Genomic DNA, 20,122 nt, shown 5'->3' with positions numbered 1-20,122 from the left:
CCTAAACCATTTATTATAAATCACGAATGGTGCATAATTACCAACCTCGATCAATGCAGCCAATGAAATATACTAAAGACGATTAGTTTAATGGGAGACGAGCTAAGTATGAATGATTGCCTAATTGCACTGTGTACCCATATGCAAATTAATCCTTTTCATGATAATCATTCATGTTCTCTAAATTCATCAAAATTTCTTAGAGCATCCTCAACAGTGAAAAACATTGTTACATTGATTAAATTTCTTAATAAAATGACTTTCTCAATCAGATTCGAATTCCATTAAAGTCATAACAATTTTATTATAAAATAATCTATGAGGAAATATATTTAATTTCTTTATTCAACAAATTCATAATAACTAGTTAATTTTAATTTTATTTTTAAACTTTAATTATTTACTTATAATTAACTAAATAAAAATCCAAAAATATGAAATTAATTGTCAAATCATTTTGTACTTAAAAAGAAAACGCATTCATTTGTGAATGTGATCTATTTCTCTTACTTCATTGTTTTCATTCATTTCTATTCATTTGGTTCTACATGCAATTCATTCTTGGTTTCAACAAACTAGCAGAGGGACCAATTGGACATATATAATTACAGATCAAATAAATTATAATTAAGTTTCAGTTTTTCACTTATTAATTATAAACTTATTTAGTCACAAAGTTATTCAACTATAGTATCGTGATTAAGCTCTCCTAATTATATACCATTACGAAAGCTACTTACTAATTGCTCATCAAATGACTTTATCATAAGTTTGTTACCCTCATAAAATATTTTTAATCTCTTTGGGATAAATTTGTTCTCCCAATATGATCCTATTTTATATCATGGTAACCAATACATCTTCTTTCATGAAAAGTTAATTACTATCAAATAGTAATCAAGTCATTTATAATAAAGACAAATGACCTGTGGTCACATTTACTTTTCATCTATTATGTAATGCCAATTAGAGGATATCATTTACCTTTTATTTGGGATATGAATTTTACTATTGTCGAATGATGCTACATACTGTAGAAGTCGTATACTCAACGTACCAGCTTTCGGTTCCTTATCTATTTGAACTCAGGTTTCTACTTACGTCAAAGTTTACTAGTCACGCATACATAGTTCATCATCCACTCAAGATTTGGGTATATCACACTATACTGTCACAAGTTAATAAACCCATAAACAGACCTAGGATCTATTTTACTTGGGTCTTGTCCGATGTACTGTCAGTCTAATAAGTCATATTTATGTCTCTACCTATTGGGAGTCATCCACTCCGATGCTCAAGACAAAGCATTTCCTCAATTGGACTTGATAGATGGCATATTAGTCTTCCAACTGGTTTTCCCATTTCTGATTAGACTAAGGACATGTTTAGAATATTTACTAATACCAATTGTTTTTCTGTATTACAATCCAACTACATAATATCACTCAGTTTTAGTTAAGCATTAGATAATCAATGAGCCAATATTTGCTTCCATTTTGCTTTGTGTGAAAAAATCGTTGAGGAAAATATACAAAGAATATTAATGTAATCAATGGATATTTTACTAAACTTATTTGTTCAAAAATACAAATGTCTGAGAGACAAAATACTACACTAAGAGTACTAGATCCCATAATGATATCTTATACTCGATGCGACATCAAGTTAAAATGGAAAATAAATGTATTATTAAATTATGATAGTAATTACATTAACTAAATATTTAATATAACAAATAAATCATAGAATCATTTGATTGAACATCAATAGATTATTGTATCACTATGATATCATCCTTCTACTAAGTTGTATGGTCTACATGGTTAAACCATCTATTAGATTATCAAATGTTAGTACTAATATAAAATATATAAAATGTAATGTATTTATAACATATTTTTTTAATTTTTCCATCTAACAATAGAGAAAGTGGGATTTTGAGAAGGGGTGGGTGTTATCCACGAAAGTTGATACCATCCCCACAATTGCAAAATTACAAGGCAATCATTTACTTCCTTTCATCCCACTATATAATATTCTATATAGGAATGTCAAAACTACAGACTCCCAACCATATGTTTCATCCATTTGAAAATTAGATAACAATTGAAAATACATGGTACGAACTTTGTTGCTAAACTTTTCTAACATCAACACACCTTCAATCAATTAAAGAATGTAAGCTTTAGCATGAATTTCAAATTCTCTAGCAATTACATGCTCTCTAGATGCATAAAATTGATCATCAACCATGTTAACTTTACCTAAAGCCTATCAAAATCAAACATATAACAGGTACATGTTTAAGTGCTGAGACAAAGACCTCGTCCAGATTGAATTTAAAAATTTCCTTTACTAGACGTCGTCTAGTGGAAGGCTCATCAATGATGACACATCTTCTAGTGTTATTGTAGATTCTTTGCATGGGAGATGAAACGTATGGATCACAAGTCTCCATCATTCAATCAAAATATAAATTAATGTTGACACAAAAATACAATTTTTAATTTGACTAACTTAATAGAAGTCAACATCTCAATAAGAGGACAACCATGATGTATGCTTCAAAATTCAAATTTAGAAAATTTAGGCTTGTAGAATAATAGAGAATGTAAAGGAAGAAAGTTATAGATTTTTTGTGAAAAATTGGCAAGTATGATGAGTTATTTATAGGTTGTAATGTTAGGGTCCTGTTAGGATTTTTCATAAATTTTGTCACCGAAACCTTGACATCCATGGGTCAAAATCCCTTGAAATTCTTGAGATATTCTTGTATTCAAAAGGCCAGTTATAAATTAGGAAATACATGTAAAAACTTTTACAAAAATCAATGGTATCGGGGTTTGTTTAAATATTATCCACATCATTTAAAAAATATATAAGTGGTTACAATTTAAAATTAAAAATTTTAAATGGACTTTTAATAATTCATTAATCATTTCTCTAATTTCAATGAATCTACAAAATTTGGAGGCACAAGACATTTAACTAAATTTATTTTTGGGGACATTGGGTAATATTCCACATAACTGTAGCTTCAATATGGAATACTAATACCGAATTCGGTGTTGGAAAAATCTATTTTAAAATAGTGAAAATAAGAACAACAAAATTTTAAATTTTTCTTTTAAAATTGATTTGTTGTGATGTTTATAGCAAAAGATCTTTTACTCGAATTATACCTATGTTTTCAAATTAAGCAGACTCTATCGATCCCGACTTTCTACCACTCTATCTTCTCCACTAATCTCAACCTCAATTTGCTAGAGTATGGGCTCTATTCGCAAATCCATGAAAACTTTAGTGAAACTTTTAAGACTAGAAACCAAAGATAAACTCTGTCAAAAGATAGAATTTATTTTGGAGAATAACTTAACTATATTCTAACAAAATATTGATGTAGAGAAGTGTGTATTTGACTTAGCCCGTAATTTGTATTTATAAAGATAATAACAAGAGTCTCAATAAAATAAGGTATAACCAAATAATAATATTTTAATAGCAAACACAACTCCCACAATGAGTGTATATGTAAGGGGCAACGGCACACTATCTCTAGGACTAGGGTTTGTCTCCCCTTGCATCTAAACCAAGCCTAGATAGGCCTCATCAATTATCGAGTCAATATGTATTATTTGATCTTTAAACCAACTCATAAATTATTCAACCCAATAAATGTATTTCTTATGCCCAAAAATATAATTTATTGAGTTAATTAATTAAACTAATTAAATTAATTAAATTACTTTCTCAACTTGATTCTAATTTTGTTAAACTCATGACAATTTTATCATACTAGAATCTATAAGTAAATCAATTTAATTTACTTGTTCTCATGAAAATATCATGACTAAAAATAAAATTAAAAGTGATATAATATGGTAAATTAAATAAAGAAGACAATTATGTGAAAAAAATTTAAGAACATAAATTTATAAGTACCTCAATTAGAATTTTTTCAACTCAAAAATAATATTAAAACCCAAAACGAAATGAAATTGTTCTCTTGATTTCTTCAGTTTTTCCCTAGGTTGGTCCAATTTATTTGACTTAGGTGATTAATTTGATTTATTTGATTTTCAATATAAAAAAAAACCGAACCGATCAAATCTATAACCCTAATAAAAAGTCAATTACTAACAAATAGTAATTAAATTATTGGTCTTAAGACAAATGACCCATGGTTACGTTACTTTTCATCTTCCATCTAATGTCAATAAGAGGATATCATTTATTCTTTATTGGGCTATGAATTTCACTATTTTAAAAAAAATTTATGTCATGTAGAAATCGTATATCCAACGTACCATCTTTTGACTCTATTACCAATTGAATTCAAGCTATCAATATATCAAAGCATACGAGTCATGCACACATAGTTTGTCACTTACTCAAGATTGAGATAAGCTACACTATGAACATCACAAGTGAATAAATTCATAAATGGATGTCGGGTTTATTCTACTTGGGTCATGTCCAATGTACTATTAGTCTAGACAATAAGGCTCCTAAGTTTCTGAAGATCTCTGACTGTTGAAAATGGAAACAAAGTTTTCAAATTCCAACAATCTTGAACATGTACTTCTTGAAGATTTTCAAAAGAAGTATTTTCATTGGGATCCTTGTTCCATACATGCTTTAACTTTGGCAGGCGGAAGAGTTTCACTTGTCTTAATTTACTCGTCACGAAGCATGCTTCTTCAAGATCTAACTCTTGGACTTGGAGTTGAAACACTTCTTCTAATGAAGCACAATCAGTTACTGTTAGTTTCTCCAAATTTTGGAAAACTCCGAGATAAAAATGTGGAAAAATGTTCAACAATGCATAACAGTACTCTGCTTTTAACTCTTTCAAATTAGAAAACGATTTTGAATCAAGCTGCGTATACCACATCCTCTTCACATTCCTCAAATGGGAGATTGTGAGTTTCTCCAACTTGGGAAAAACAACCACACTTATGGATCTATCTAAATGTGCTATGAGTTCTAATCTCTAATAGGTGTATTTTCTAAGGTTGTAAAAGAACCTATTTATAGGCTAAATTAGTAGGTCAAATAAACTATGCTAATAAATGCTAAATATATTATACTAATAAATACTAAATCTTTTAAAAAGAAAATATATTTTGTTTAACTTGACTTGCAAGCAATCTCTTAGAATTTGGGTCACACAACTCTAACAATCTCCATCTTGACACGAATCCATACAACGCCATCTTTGCCAAAGCCCGCCACGAGCCTATCTTGAACTATGTAGGGAATTAACTGAGTCAAATCTGTGCTTAGAAGTTGGATGACTTCTAGCCTTCGACTTCTGCACTGCCAAATCAAAACTAACTTGGGTATGATTTTCTCGAACACAGTGCCCTAACTTTTCAAAACCTGCATCCAAAAGAGAACCTCTCTTCAACGAAACGGCCATACCTTTTTCCCTCCTATGACCAAGTTGCATTCGCTCCAAACGAGTTGACTTAGACTCCGTAACGGAAGAGGGACGTCTGATTTCACTAGTCACTGTAGAACCTTCCAGAATATAGAGACTGTCGGTTCTTTTACCTTTTAACAAAACGAGAGCTCCACGAGATACTTTAATGTCACTCAGCTTGATATTGATTCTGCATCCTTTCAAGTCTAAAATACTCAAGGAGATGAGATTCTTTTGTAAATCAGGTACATACCTAACATCTGAGAGTGTCCTAATCGTCCTATCGTGTATCATAATTTTAATAGTACCAATACCAATTACCTTACTAGATGCATTGTTTTCCATGGCCACAACTCCACCTTCAACCGAATTGTATGTGAATAACCATTCTCTATTGAGACATATGTGGAAAGAACATCCCGAATCTAGGATCCACTCGGACGTGAGCTTGGAGTTATCGCTCGTTGACACTAACAAGAAATCATCTCTTCTTTCATCGGCCAAATTAGCACCAGCTACATCTTCCTCGTTACTCTCAACAACTCTTTTATTTCGTATTTTATATCAATCTGCTTTGACGTGACCTAACTTTTTACAATAGCGACACATTTTGTCTCATTTCTTTGATGCTGCCAAAACAGAAACTTGCCTATCTGTCTTGCTATCCAAACCAAACTCATTATTGATTTTGTCTCTACTTAACAAATGACCCTTCACATCTTCAAACAAGAGTTTGTTTTTGCCATAAATCAGGGCCTCCTTGAAAAACTTGTATGAATGGGGTAAAGAGCACAATAATAGCATAGCCTGATCTTCATCGTCAATATGAACCATAACGTTCTTTAAATCATTTAAAAGAGTAATGAATTTATTGATGTGATCTCTAAGAAGCTCACCTTCGTTGATGCGAAATGTAAATAGACGTTAATTCAACACTAAACGGTTAGCTAGAGACTTAGTCGCATAAAGGGTTTCTAACCTTTTCCACAAGGCAGATGAGGTCTTCTCCATCAATACCTTCTGCAATACCGTATTCGCGAGGCACAACTAGATTGCATACAAGGCCTTTTCATCAAGTTCTTCCCATTCTATTGGATTTAGATTCTTAAGTTTTTTCTCGGTAACAACCTTTTTCAATCCGGTTTGAACTAGAATTGCCATCATCCAAACTTGCAACAGATTGAAATTTGTCTCACCATCGAACTTCTCAATTTCAAACCTTGTTGCTGCCATCTCTAAACGGGTTAATCTATGAAAATTGAACTAGCTCTGATACCACTTGTTAGGATCGACCCGATTAAGCAACAAGAAAAAATAGTGAAATAAATTGAGAAATTGAACACACAAATTTAAAGTGGAAAAACCCCTCCAAAGAGGATAAAAAACTACAAGCAAAGATAATTTTACTATAATGGCAAAAGAACGAAGAGTACAAAATATGGAGATAAAAACTAAACCCTAAAAACCCAAAAACAAAGAACCCTCAAAACATAAACACAAAATTCTCTAAATGTGTTATGAGTTCTAATCTCTAATGGGTTTATTTTCTAAGGTTGTAAAAGAACCTATTTATAGGCTAAATTAGTAGGTCAAATAAACTATGCTAATAAATGTTAAATATATTATACTAATAAATACTAATTCTTCTAGAAAGAAAATATATTTTGTTTAACTTGACTTGCAAGCAATCTCTTAGAATTGGGTCACACAACTCTAACAGACTATGAACAATTTTCAAGTCTTTCAACAACCTTTCAAGCCAAACAACCTCTTTAATAGCCTTTAAAACTACCTTATACTCTACCCCTGTAGTTAATAAAGCTACTGTAAAATGTAAAGTAGATTTCCAACTTACTGGGGCTCTAGCAAGAGTAAATAGATACTTGTAGTAGATAGACATTTATACAAATCACCAGTAAAATCAAAATCAACATATCCAACTAAACACTGACCAAGCATATTATCTTGCTCAAAGATTAAACTAACATCTATAGTTTTCTTAAGATACCATAGAATCCATTTCAAAACGTGTCAATTTCCTCTACCAAGTTTATGCATATACCTACTCACAACACCAACCACTTGTGAAATGTTCAGCCAAGTAAATACCATCACATACATTAGGCTCTCAACTATATTAGCATATAAAACCTTTTTCATATATTGTCATTCTTCATTACTCTTAGGAGATAATTGAGCACTAAGTTTCAAATGAGAAGCAAATGGGGTACTTACATGTTTTGTGTTTTCATTCAAGCCAAAACATTGTAATACATTTCTCACATATTGTTTTTAAGTTAAACAAAGTTTTTCTCTCTTTTTGTCTTTACATATCTTCATGTTGAGAATTTTCTTAGCCTCGCCTAAACCCTTCATCTCAAACTCTTGATTTAGCTAAGCCTTCAACTCATCTATTTCTCTTTGAATTTTTGAAGCAATCAGCATATCATCAGCATAAAAAAGAGATAAATAAAATGTCCATCTTGTAACTTTCGCAACCACCGCTCAAAAGATCATAGAATCTCCATTAAAACTTTATTTACTGATAAGTTACTAACATTTCGTCTATACACGACCCTACTCTTTATTGTCATAACATGCAGAGCTATCGAACTTACCAGAAGGTTGAATAATCCACTAATTTACAAAACTTTAGCTTTAGCTTATCAAAGAAAAATAATAGAACGTTTAGAATAAAAAGAAGTAACCAAAATGCAATCAGAAGAGAAAAAAAACCATCTAAATGCACCCCCTTCACCATATATATACTCTCAATCCCTTATAGTGGATTTTGACAAGTGGCAATATTAACTGAATTTGTCCCTCGATTTCGCTACAAAATTTGGGGAAAATAAAAGGGAAATTCGGCTAGTTTGATGTTATGGTAGATCAATCAAGAAAAGAGTCGAATCAATCTGATTAACCCCGAGTAATCCTGTTACAAGAACCAACTGAATAGTGCTTATACAAACCAGACGTACTTTATCTTAGTGATGACTCTCTTATAGCGTGATCTTAAGGACAATTAATTCTTCCTACAGTTTTCTCATACACTTAATAGACTCTTTGTTTTTCAGCCAAAAACTCTTACGCGTAATATTTCTTCACTTGAAGATATCCTAGAGCAACTTCTTAGATACCGACAATGGGCGGATACTTTCATACTAGAATGTGCCAATACTCAATCTCGCTAGCGAATCAGCCGGCTGGTGGATCATACTACTATAATACACCAAAATAGTTAATGTGTATACATTATTCTCTCAAATTTGGATCCGTCGAATTTGGGGTGTGACACATGGGTAATCTCCAATAGTGAAAAATTCTTTTTTGATGTTGAAAATTAGACAAGTTATAACTATAGAGCATACTAAGAAAATTAATAATTCTTCACCGAGGCTTTGATACCAATTGTTAGGGACACCAAATAATATTACACACAATTGTAGCTTCAATGAAACACCAATACCGAATTGGGAACATCAATACCAAATTAAAACTACCCAAGCATGGTGGATTAACCCGAAAAATAACTATTGATTATTAAAATGTGACAGAAAAATCAATAAATAAAAATAAAATAAACAAGGGAGACAACACACCAAATTTACGAGGTTCAATAAATTGCCTACATCCTCGGGCACCAACACTAGATGATAACTTCACTAACACCAAAAAGTTTACTAACTAATGGAAACCTTAATTAAAAAATTTCCAAAAATATACTTAAGATGTGTTTGGGTAAGGAATTTATAGAAGGGGTTTCAATTGTATCAAGGTTTTTAAAATTCTAAAATGAATTTGTTTCCCAAAATATACTTAAGATGTGTTTGGGTAAGGAATTTATAGGAGGGTTTCAATTGTATCAAGGTTTTAAAATTCTAAAATGAATTTGTTTGTTTGGGTAAATAGATTGGAGAATTTTAAATTTGATAAATAACTTCAAGAGGGAATTTTAGTAACTCAATTTCTTTTTCAAATTCCACCTAAAGAGGTGGTTTTCATAATTCTTCATAATTTTATTTGATTTAATGCACATGTTCCAGCTATAAGATAAAACTTATACTTCAAAAATTATTTTCTTTAATTCCAATATTTTTAAATTTTAATAACACTATTTATAGTTTTTTTTCAAATATAAATATATCCATATTGAAATTTTATATTATTTATTTTAATATAATTATTATCCTTCTATAATTATTTTTAAATTTGCAAATTTTCAATAACCTAATTTTTCTTAAATTAATTATTTGTCGAAACAAAATAATTAGAAATTATAGTATTTTCAATTGATTAATTTTAAAATATTATTACTTTAAATATTTTTAAAACTTTAAAATGTATATTAATGAGAGAAAAATTGTTGGGATTGATACAAAGTGAAGGCCTTCTTACATATATAAGGTGAGGCGGCAACCAATTTATTCCAATTGAAGTGGGATTTTACGTGCGAATACTAAACTCTTATCATTTAGGGTTGGTTTAGATGAATGATATATTTATTTATGATTAGCATAAAAATAGCGGTGACAATAATATTAGATATTGTAATGATATTGTAGCATGAGACAAAAAATAAACTAAACACATCTCACTTAATCGTCTACCCAAACCTACCGTTATAAATAGTATCCATTCAAAAAATATTTTATGTTGCGAACTATTCAAGTAAAAAAGAAGAAGAAAAACCTACGCGGTTAGTTACTAGATCAAAAGATTTCTTTGATCATGAACCCCACCACTGTTTCCTCGAAAAGTAAAGCATTGATTGGGACATGCTACGCAATTTTAAGCGAACCCATGTGGGGCAGTGCGATTGTTGTGGATGCCTTTTCAAAGCCTGAGTGTGAACATGATGCCATTCGCAATGGAATTTCATATTTGTAAATTGGTTAAAATTTGCCACAAATCTCTGTACGTTTTGAAAATTAGGAATTTAGTTCCTTCATTTTTATTTCATGAAATTTAATCCTTTACTTTTCAGATTTCAAATTTTAGATCTAACTGTTAATTTTTTTTATTAAATTCAAGTTAATTACAAAGTCATTTTTTAATTCCATGACTACCAAGTGAATATATATATTTTATTTCAAAAATGTCACAATAGCAAATTCAACAACAAAAAAAAGTTTAACACTGGTAACAGTTGGACCTAACTTTTAAAATTTAAAAATAGAGAGATTAAATTCTATGAAATAGAAGTATAGGGACTAAATTCTAATTTTTGAATATATAGGTACTTACGGTATATTTTAACCTTGCAAATTTTGTGAACCCAACTTGCACGGTGAACTCAAAATATCAGGAAAAGAAAGGTTAAAATCTTTTTCAATCCCCATACTTTTGATAAAATTTAAGATTTAGTCCTTATATTTAAAAAGTAAAAAATTAAATCGTTTTACTTTTTTATTTAAAAATTCTAGTCCAGTCATTACTACCGTTAGTATTTTTATAAAAAAATTTACCAACTTAACATGTTTATTAGACTATTATTATATAATGTGGCATATATTAATGAAAATAAATATGCCAAATTAACAAATTTTGTTGGAAATTACTAATATCATTAATAATTAAACTAATATTTTTAAACTTAAAAAAGTAGAAAGTTTTGAATTTTAACTTTTAGGAGTGTTTGATAGGTCGAATGTTACTTTATGGCTCGTAATGTTATATTTCATAATCTCAACATTTTGATCATCCTGTAATTTCACATTTTCTAGCAGTATGAAAATGCCGTAATATAAGGTATAATCTCATTATAATCTCCTTTTTAGATTATCTAAAATTCTAGACAGAATTTGAAATTCAAAACAAAATGACCCTTTGTTTTTATTATGTTAATTAATATTTAAAAAAAGAAAAAACTATAACCCAAAATATTTCTTTTCTACCAATTGAGGCTTATGCAAGCAAAGGAGACCTGGAACGAGTTTAGAGCTCGTGCAATTCCCTTTAATTTGGTGTTGGCTGTTTTATTTTTTATTTTACTGTTTCTTATGTTTTTAATAATAAGTTGTTTACACTCATTTAAAAAAAAAAAAAAAAGAGTAAAGAAAGTGAGCTTGTAAATGATAAAATTGTATGACAATAATAATATAATAAATTTGTTTTTGAAGGTAATTCTATTCTACTTAATATTCTTACATTCCCGTATAGACTAATATTCCTAACATTAAGATTTGATGAACTAAATGCTTGATTAAAGTATTATAAAAGTAACATTTGAAAGGAAACGAAAGAGGTGCTTGGACTTTATCATATGTTACTTCAGGTTTTCTTTTTTTTACAAAAAATAATGCACTTGCCTGTCTTATTCTCATTGTTTGTTTGGTTTTCATGTTCTCCTTCCAATAATAGCCAAATAGATGGATTAAACACAAGTTGATGAAGTAATTTATCCTAAAGAAAGAAGGTTATATCATGCATCTTATAAATTATAATCATCCAATCTGCTTGCATTGGATTCCTCTCTGTTTTAAATTAAAAGTCAATTAGCTGTCTTAATTACCAACAAAGCTATCAGATTCAATTAACCTGCTTGCAGAATTTCGAACCAAAGTGTTCCAGCTAATGGTATTTACATAAAGAAAATAATAATAGTGAGAATCCCTTGGTATGAACATAATCCTGCCGTTTTTAAAATCCATACTTACATCTCTTCTAATTTCTCCTATTTCCAGACAAGAGCTTTTCAAAATTCGTTTAACGATTCCTTTTTCTCTCCATCTACTTTGTTTTTTGTTTTTACGTTCGGCATATAATATATCACGTTGATTTCATTATATGTTGTTTAAATAAGCCTTAGTTGAATATTATAGTAAAATGTTCTTAATTTGTATTTTATGCTAATGTGAATTTGATGAGAGTAGTTTGTTAAATAAAATAAAATAATATTTTTGAAGATAAAACATAATAATATTTTAAAATTTCTTGAAAGTTCTTATGTACATAACACTTAATCACTCTTTTGAAAATTTTGATTATGTTGATGTCAAAAGCATATAGTATTTCTATTGCATCAACAAGAAATTAAGATACGAGCTTGAAATTCAAAATAAGTTTACTTTAGTTTTAAAATAAAAGGCTCTTTTGGGTAAAATAATAGGATAGAGGCTTATTTAACTATAAAAATAGTTTAAAGGCTTATTTAATCAAAGTGTAGTAGTTTAAGCCTTTTTAGTATATTAACCTATTAAAATTAAAATATATAAAATATTCCAATAATAAAAAATTCAAATTAGAATTAAAGTTGTATAATCTTTAAAAACACATTAATAATAAAATGGTTAATGGCTTAATATATAATTTGGTACTTGAGTTTGAGATTTTTTAATGTGGTACATGTGTTTTTTTGTCCAATGTGGTACCTATATTTGACAAAAGTTATACATTCGGTACTTGAAGGTAAAAATATTAACTTTTAGTATTTAATTGGGGTTTTAGAGTTAATTTGATGAAATTTCATAATTAGCTAATAATATCAGCAATTAACTTTTATCAAATCTACCTAAACTCGAATTAAATCATATCCATCGACTATATTTGACAAAGTAAATGAAAAATTAAATAAATTCACAATTAAGCCTAAATTTATTGTATAAACAAAATCATGAAAAATTCAAACCTAATAATAGTAGCAATTAACTTTCATCAAATCAACCTTAAACCCGAATTAAACACTAACAGTTAACATTGTTACCTTTGGGTATCAAAACGTATAACTTTTGTCAAATACAAATATCAGATTTGACCAAAAAATAACACAGATGTCACATTAGAAAAAATTCTCCAACTCAGATACCAAATGATATGTTAAGCCATAGTTCATTAATATTTTAATGCTATGTTTGATAGAAGTATTGTTTTTTACGCATGTTTTAGTACATGAGTTAATAATAAACTAATTTAATTGGTAAAATTTACACATTAAAAAATTTCGCTTATTTTTCACAAAATTATTACTTACCTTTCTAATTCCAAAATTTAATTTACAGTAAATATTTTTTATTTTATATCTAATTATTATAAATAATTTTTATCATATTATTACACTAAAACCAATAATTACTAATATTTTTCCTTTTCCGAAAACAACATATCCATACATAGCATATGTATTCAACAATTTATTAATGTAACTATGCGAGAGGAGAATGACGCAACGAATTGACGTCAGCTGTCTTCATCTAAACTCAATGTAAGCAACAACGCGGAAAAAGATTTGAAGATTCCTGCTGGTTTGCTCCTAAATTCCTAATAATTTTCCCTTCTCTTTTCTCTCATTCATCTCTGACTTTCCACTAAACTTTTTTCTTTTTAAATTTTTTATTCAGTTTGAATCGGTCATCAACTCGGCCTTCTCTCTCTTCTCAACACACTATAATACCACATCCCCTCCCCCATTTCGTCACTATCCTCCATCCCCTCTTCTCTTTCCACTATCCTCATCCTTTCCGGATTTCTTCTCCTTTGCATGCATACCTATACCATCCACACTCACCTTTTCCCTGCCTCTGCATTCGGGTTTTCTTTTTTTTTATTTCTGACTGCCATTTGGCTATCTTAACTTCTTCTATCCGGTCTTTATATATATACACAGTATTTTATTTTAAGTTAAATGAAAACTTAGGCAAAACTTGTCACCGTTGAGAGGGGATTGTTTAGCAGATATTTGGGTGTGCAATATTTGTGTTTTATAATGGAAAAAACGATGGGTTGGGAGCAAAACACTCTTTTGAATGAGCTAGCACAGGGGAGAGACTTCACTAATATGCTAAGGAAGCACCTCCATCCATCTTCATCCCCCGAAACACGCCAAGTCTTGCTTGACAAAATACTGTGCTCCTATGACAAAGCTCTTTCGTTGCTGAATTGTAGTGGTTTTATGGTTGAGACGAAACCCAGGGTTCGCACGTTGGGATCCCCTGAAAGTGACGCCTCTGATAAAAAGGATATGCTTAAAAAGAGGTAAAATGGAGGACTTATGCCTTTCTTTTTTCGCAGCTTTTGTTAAATAGTGGGTAAGCTCCGAACTTCACTTATTAACCATTGGTTCCTGTTTACAGGAAAACATCTTCAGGGTGGAGTGAGCAAATAAGGGTTTGCTCGGCGATGTCATTAGAGGGGCCTCTTGATGATGGATATTGCTGGCGAAAATATGGGCAGAAAGATATTCTTGGATCCAATTTTCCAAGGTGAGAAAATGTTCTATTACTGTTACTATTCGGTCCAAGGACAAGGAAACAGTACAAAAGTCATACTGGTTCTACTCCTACTCCTGTTTTCACTGTCTCGATTTTCATTCATATTATAACATAGCTTGTAAACTAATATTGAACTTGCACACCCAATTTTAGGGCATATTATCGATGCACTCATCGTTACTCGCAAGGCTGCTTAGCCGGTAAGCAAGTTCAAAGATCAGACGAGGACCCAACAATATTCGAGGTGAAATATCGTGGAAGACATGCCTGTAACCAAGTCCCTCACTTGGTTGCTAAGCCCAAAGAGAAAGGCAATCATTATCGGGAAAAGCAGCAAGTTGAAGAGAAACAAAAGCAATCCAAGGAAATGTTGTTGAGTTTTGAAACAGGGCTTAAGGTTAAAACAGAGGACTTGGACAACAGAGAGGACATATTTCCTTCATTTTCTTTCCCCATTGAGTCAGAGGAAGTTCAAAATGGGTTATTACTTAATTCCCTAATGAAAAACATGTCTCCGGCATTTGTGTCACCAGCTACATCTGAATCCAACTATTTTTCAGTGTCAGCGTTCCACATGGGCAGCTTTGATTTCGGCCAAAATGTGCAGACTTCGGAATCTGAACTTACAGAAATAATCTCTGCACCAGCTTCAGTTACTAATTCACCCATTGTCGACCTCGATATTTCATCACTCGAGAAGCTGGAGTTCGATCAAAGCTTCCCATATGATAATCCTGAGTTCTTCACTAATTTTTTACAGTAAGCTCTCAGTCTGCATTAGAAAATAGATTGACAAGTGTCCATGTTTTGGGTGTGACCAGACTTCAATATCAGTCGATTAGGCAGCTCAATTCTTGGAAATATTTTGTTTTCCCTTCATTTGCTTTGAGCTATTCATTTTTAGTTTTTAGCCTTGAGAGTGTTCTTGTACTAATTCAAATCGGAAAAAAAAATTGTAATCTCTTATGTAAAAATTTGGTCAAATTCTGCTATTAGCCCTTCTACTTTAAGTGGGTTGTGGATTTAGTACATGTAATTTAATTTGATCAAATTTAGTCATTTTACTATTTAGTCAAATTTAATCCTTATACTTTTCAAGGACCAAAAGTTAGCAATTAAATCTATTTGGTTAAATTCTACTATTAGTCATGTATTATGCGTAAAATTATAGATTTAGTTCATGTTATCCAATTGGATCATTTTTAATTGCTATTTTTTAATTTCAATTTTAATGCAAATGATAGTTGCTAAATATATTAATTAGTTTTTTTTGTGAGTAATATATGAAAATAGCAAATTAATATATTTGACACATTAAAATTTAAAATAATAAAACTTAAGTTAATAAATTTAATAGCTACCAGATCAAGATTAAAATTATAAAATTATAAAATAATACAAAATTAAATTTATAACTTGGATGACCCACAGTAGAATTTAACCTAAAATTTTCTCTCTAGCGCACAGTTAATGATGTCTTCTAATATCATTTTGACGTCACATTTGTAGTAAAAATTTTCTTCTTTTAAATCTGAAGAACAACAAATCTTATTTAGCGGATGATTAGATTGTTTCTTAATACTTTTTATTATGGGCTCCTGCATCAAACACAAAACTTTTTATTTACTAATTTATATACTACACCTGATATGAATATATTTACTAACGAGGAATTCGTGTTAAATTCACAATTTTTAGGGAATGAAATTTTAATTTTTTATACTCTATATCTTCATAATTTTAAAGAATTAAATTGAATTTTTATAATTTTAAGGGGTCAAAATATAATTTTACCTTTACTAATTTAAAATTTTAAAAATTTTAAATGGCCTAAATAGCAATTTTGTATTTTAAGGGGTTGGGCCCTATCATCCCCTAAATTAGTCTCCGGTTAAATTTAAGTGGTTTTATATTTTTTAATATTTTTTATGTTTAATATTTTAACAATTTAATTATTGAAATATTAAAATATTTATACTTGTTATGTATGTAAGTTTTTAATCAATCCGATATTTCTATCATGTCGACCTAAAGAATTGTTTACACTAACATATACGTAACGGTTAAAGTTTTTTTACATAAAATAAATAATTAAAATTTTTAATTTATGTTAAACTTGATATGCATGATCTATATGATTGGAGCATGAAATATGACGATTGTATTGTTAAAATATTAAACGTATAAAAATTATGGAATGGTGTAAAACCACTTAAGTTTTACACCAATGTAAGTGAATCTCTCTTTTTATTAAAATTGTATAAAAATTATTGAAACTATTATAAATGTTACCAATTTATATAGTAATTAAAAAATCATTCAAAGGTGTCGACTGAATCTTAGTTCAGTTGCTAACGACATTGTTGCTAGTACAATAGTTTGTGGGTTCGGACACGCTGATGTACATTTATCATCACATGGCTAGTTTAGGCATTGTATAAAAAAAACCATCACATGGCAAGGCCCCCGACCCTCTTAAAATGGGAAGTTTCTTTTTTACCCATTTTATATTTTATAAAATTTTAAATTAGTAATAGCAAAATTGTACTTTGACCCCCAATAATAATAAATTTTGATTTAATTCTTCAAAAATTATTAAAATATAAGTTATTTGTTTTTATTTTTACTTAAATATCTTTACACACCCATGCAAGTGAGGGCGGAGCCAGGGGGTTGCCAGTAAATGGAAACCATAAAAACATAAAGATTTGTTTACATTATTTAATTATCATTATATGTTAAATTATGATACTACAGACACAGTAGTAGTAGTTCTAATAATTCTATCAATTTAGAAGACATAAATGTTACTAGTTATAATTACGATGAAGAAAATACTTCAATGAGATGAGAAAGAAAATATAGAAATACCATAACCTATGAATCTTGATCAAACATATCCTCATGGAAAAAGAAAAGTAGAGTCGGATCTTCAAAAGAAGATTATCCGAGATCTTTTAATAAAGATTATGAAAAGATGAAAATACAACTAGAATTTTTGGTAATCAAACCGAAAATATTGCTACAAATGAAATAAAATCTAAAATTTAGGAGAATCCTCTACTCAACTTTGTACCATATGGAATAGATGATTTAAATAAAAGAAATGTTGCTCAATGAGGAATATATTTAGATCTAAGTAACGTTCGTATAGCAGATTATGAAAAAACCATAGATGATTGGGCCAATCTATGACTATTGTTGTTAATAACAACAACAATATATGGTCAAAAGAAAATTTTTTAAACTATTTTATTGGAACATTTCAAGAAGATGTTCTACAATTTCTAAGAAGATGGGAAGAATCTGAAAAGGTAAAGAACAAAAGGGTAGTTAATCAACAGATTGGAACTCCCAAAGATCTTTTAAAATGATTAACTTTTATTCTAAAAACAAAATTTTGTGGCTATGGTGATAAAAAGATTAGGATTGTTAGTCTAATAATATATTGTCAAAATTAAATTATGTGACATTAGATATTTAGAAGAATTTTCTAAAAGATTCTTCATGAATATCAAAAACTAAAAATGAAAATATAGAATTTTAGAAAACCAAGATTTTCATAAATTACATCCACCATGGGATGAGATTTGTATAAAAAGTATAATTCTTATTTAGAAAAGCATAGTAAAATAGTGGTGTAGAACCGGAAAGTATAGATTCTATAGGAAATATAATTAATTTTGCAAAAGAAAGAATAATTTTATATTGTTTACAAAGTAAGGCTTCTAAACAAGCTAAACATAAATTAAGTAATAAGCATTGTACAAACATTTTAAAAATGAATGGGAATTTGGATGTAAACCAATACGTCCTAATACTTATAAAAAACATAAAAGAAAAATAGAATATATAAGCTAGTTAGATGGAAACCGGAAATAGAAAAATCTGGTTATAATAAAAGGAAAAGATTTGTTAGAAGAAAACTTCTAAAACACCTACAAAACAAATGTGTAAGTGTTTTATATGTAATGAAGAAGGACATATAGCACCAAATTGTCCTAATAAAGGAAAAAGTGCAAGAAAATTATTAAAACACTTGAAGTACAAGATTTAGAAATATGTTCAGAAGAGGAAATAAATCACGAGGAAATATTATACAATTAATATCGAAGCAGATTACGATCTGAGATGATGAAGAATGTATATTTATGTTTAATATAGGAAGCAGTTCTAATAATCAATTAGAAGAAAATCCTAAAATGAACAACAAGATATAAAATTAGGAAATATAATTGAAGAAGAAAAGACTTTTCAGATGAAAAAGACTTTTCAGATGAAATGATAGAATAAATAAATAAAAATCATATTTCTAAAGAAGAAATTTATAAAATATCTAAATATAGGATATGGTGTCAAAGACATAGAAAAAAATAAGTGGTAATACAAGAGCTAAAGAAACTAGAGGAGGATTAAAAGAAATATCCTCAAGTTAGATATATACATTTAGGAATAATAATGATAAGAATAAGAGCTTTGTTTAGAAAAGGTCATGATATACCAATAATAGCAATTTTGTTAGATAAAAGATTTGAAAATCCAATAAAAACACTTATTGAAGGAATTCAATCAAATTTACATATAGGAGTAATAGGATTTAAAGTTAAACCAAATTACTTTACATCTATTACGAGATCCTCTTATAGAAGAATGTTTATGTCTTAGAATTGAGACAAAATTTCTAAAATTAATGATTTAGCAAAAGATCTAGCAATAAGTTGGACTTCTATTAATGAATATACTAATACAGTGAGTAGAGATCAAAGAAATTAATAATAAAATTATTGAGCTCTTTGAACCTAATAAATTCACTATTGAAATACAACCAAAATTATTACATTTAAGAGATTTATCAATACCAAGAGATTGGATGATAGAAAAGATAAGTAGTGCAAGTACTTCTAAATCAGTAAGTACTATAGAATATATGTCGTCAGGGATAAATTATATTTTAAAAATACTGCTATAACAAATACAAATGATAATTTAGTTTTACCTCAAATACTCAAATAGAGGAAGATGAGGAATATACAAGTACAAGTTCTATACCTTCAACACCAATAGGAATGAAAACAGTTTATATTCGTATTTTCCTAGAGAACCAAGTAGAAATTCTAGAAACACTAGAATGGAAGAAATACAAACTTCAATAATTATCCAACAAATGAAACTTGGAACAAGTGATGTAATTACATTTTCAAATTTTCAATCCAGAAATATTATACATATATTGAAATTACATTTCAATTTAGAGAATATAAAACATATTCTTTGCATGCTTTATTAAATCTGGAGCTACAACTAGTAGTTGCGAGAAAAATTTTATTTCTTTAGAAAATGGAAACTTATGAAACATCCAATAAAAGCCATAGGAATAGATGATAATGAAACTATAATCCAATATAAAGCTAGAAATGTATCAATCTACCTAAATAATTAAAGATTTGTGATACCTAAAATATTATACTTTCCGCAATGCATGGAGATA

The 20,122-nt window shown here is 29.2% G+C and overlaps 1 protein-coding gene across 1 annotated transcript; it reads left to right on the top strand.

Annotated features, from left to right (window-relative positions):
- The first annotated feature begins 13,784 nt into the window (after window positions 1–13,784).
- Window positions 13,785–15,711, top strand: LOC105796094 (probable WRKY transcription factor 46). The gene is made up of 3 exons (XM_012625726.2): window positions 13,785–14,398; window positions 14,497–14,625; window positions 14,788–15,711. Exons 1-3 carry the CDS (start codon window positions 14,130–14,132, stop codon window positions 15,395–15,397), a joined length of 1,008 nt encoding a protein of 335 aa, XP_012481180.1. The 5' UTR covers window positions 13,785–14,129; the 3' UTR covers window positions 15,398–15,711.
- Window positions 15,712–20,122: the final 4,411 nt, after the last annotated feature.

Source organism: Gossypium raimondii, chromosome 7, assembly GCF_025698545.1.
Source record: "Gossypium raimondii isolate GPD5lz chromosome 7, ASM2569854v1, whole genome shotgun sequence".
Classification (NCBI taxonomy): domain Eukaryota; kingdom Viridiplantae; phylum Streptophyta; class Magnoliopsida; order Malvales; family Malvaceae; genus Gossypium; species Gossypium raimondii.
Note: the sequence above shows the minus strand (reverse complement) of the source record. Positions and strands in the feature narration are given on the sequence as shown.

Bases quoted from the DNA above. Each gene is read 5' to 3' on its own strand.
- LOC105796094 (XM_012625726.2), top strand. From the start codon at position 14,130: ATGGAAAAAACGATGGGTTGGGAGCAAAACACTCTTTTGAATGAGCTA. The intron at 14,399-14,496 runs GTAAAATGGAGG...TCCTGTTTACAG, and splicing joins AAGGATATGCTTAAAAAGAG to GAAAACATCTTCAGGGTGGA. The intron at 14,626-14,787 runs GTGAGAAAATGT...ACCCAATTTTAG, and splicing joins CTTGGATCCAATTTTCCAAG to GGCATATTATCGATGCACTC.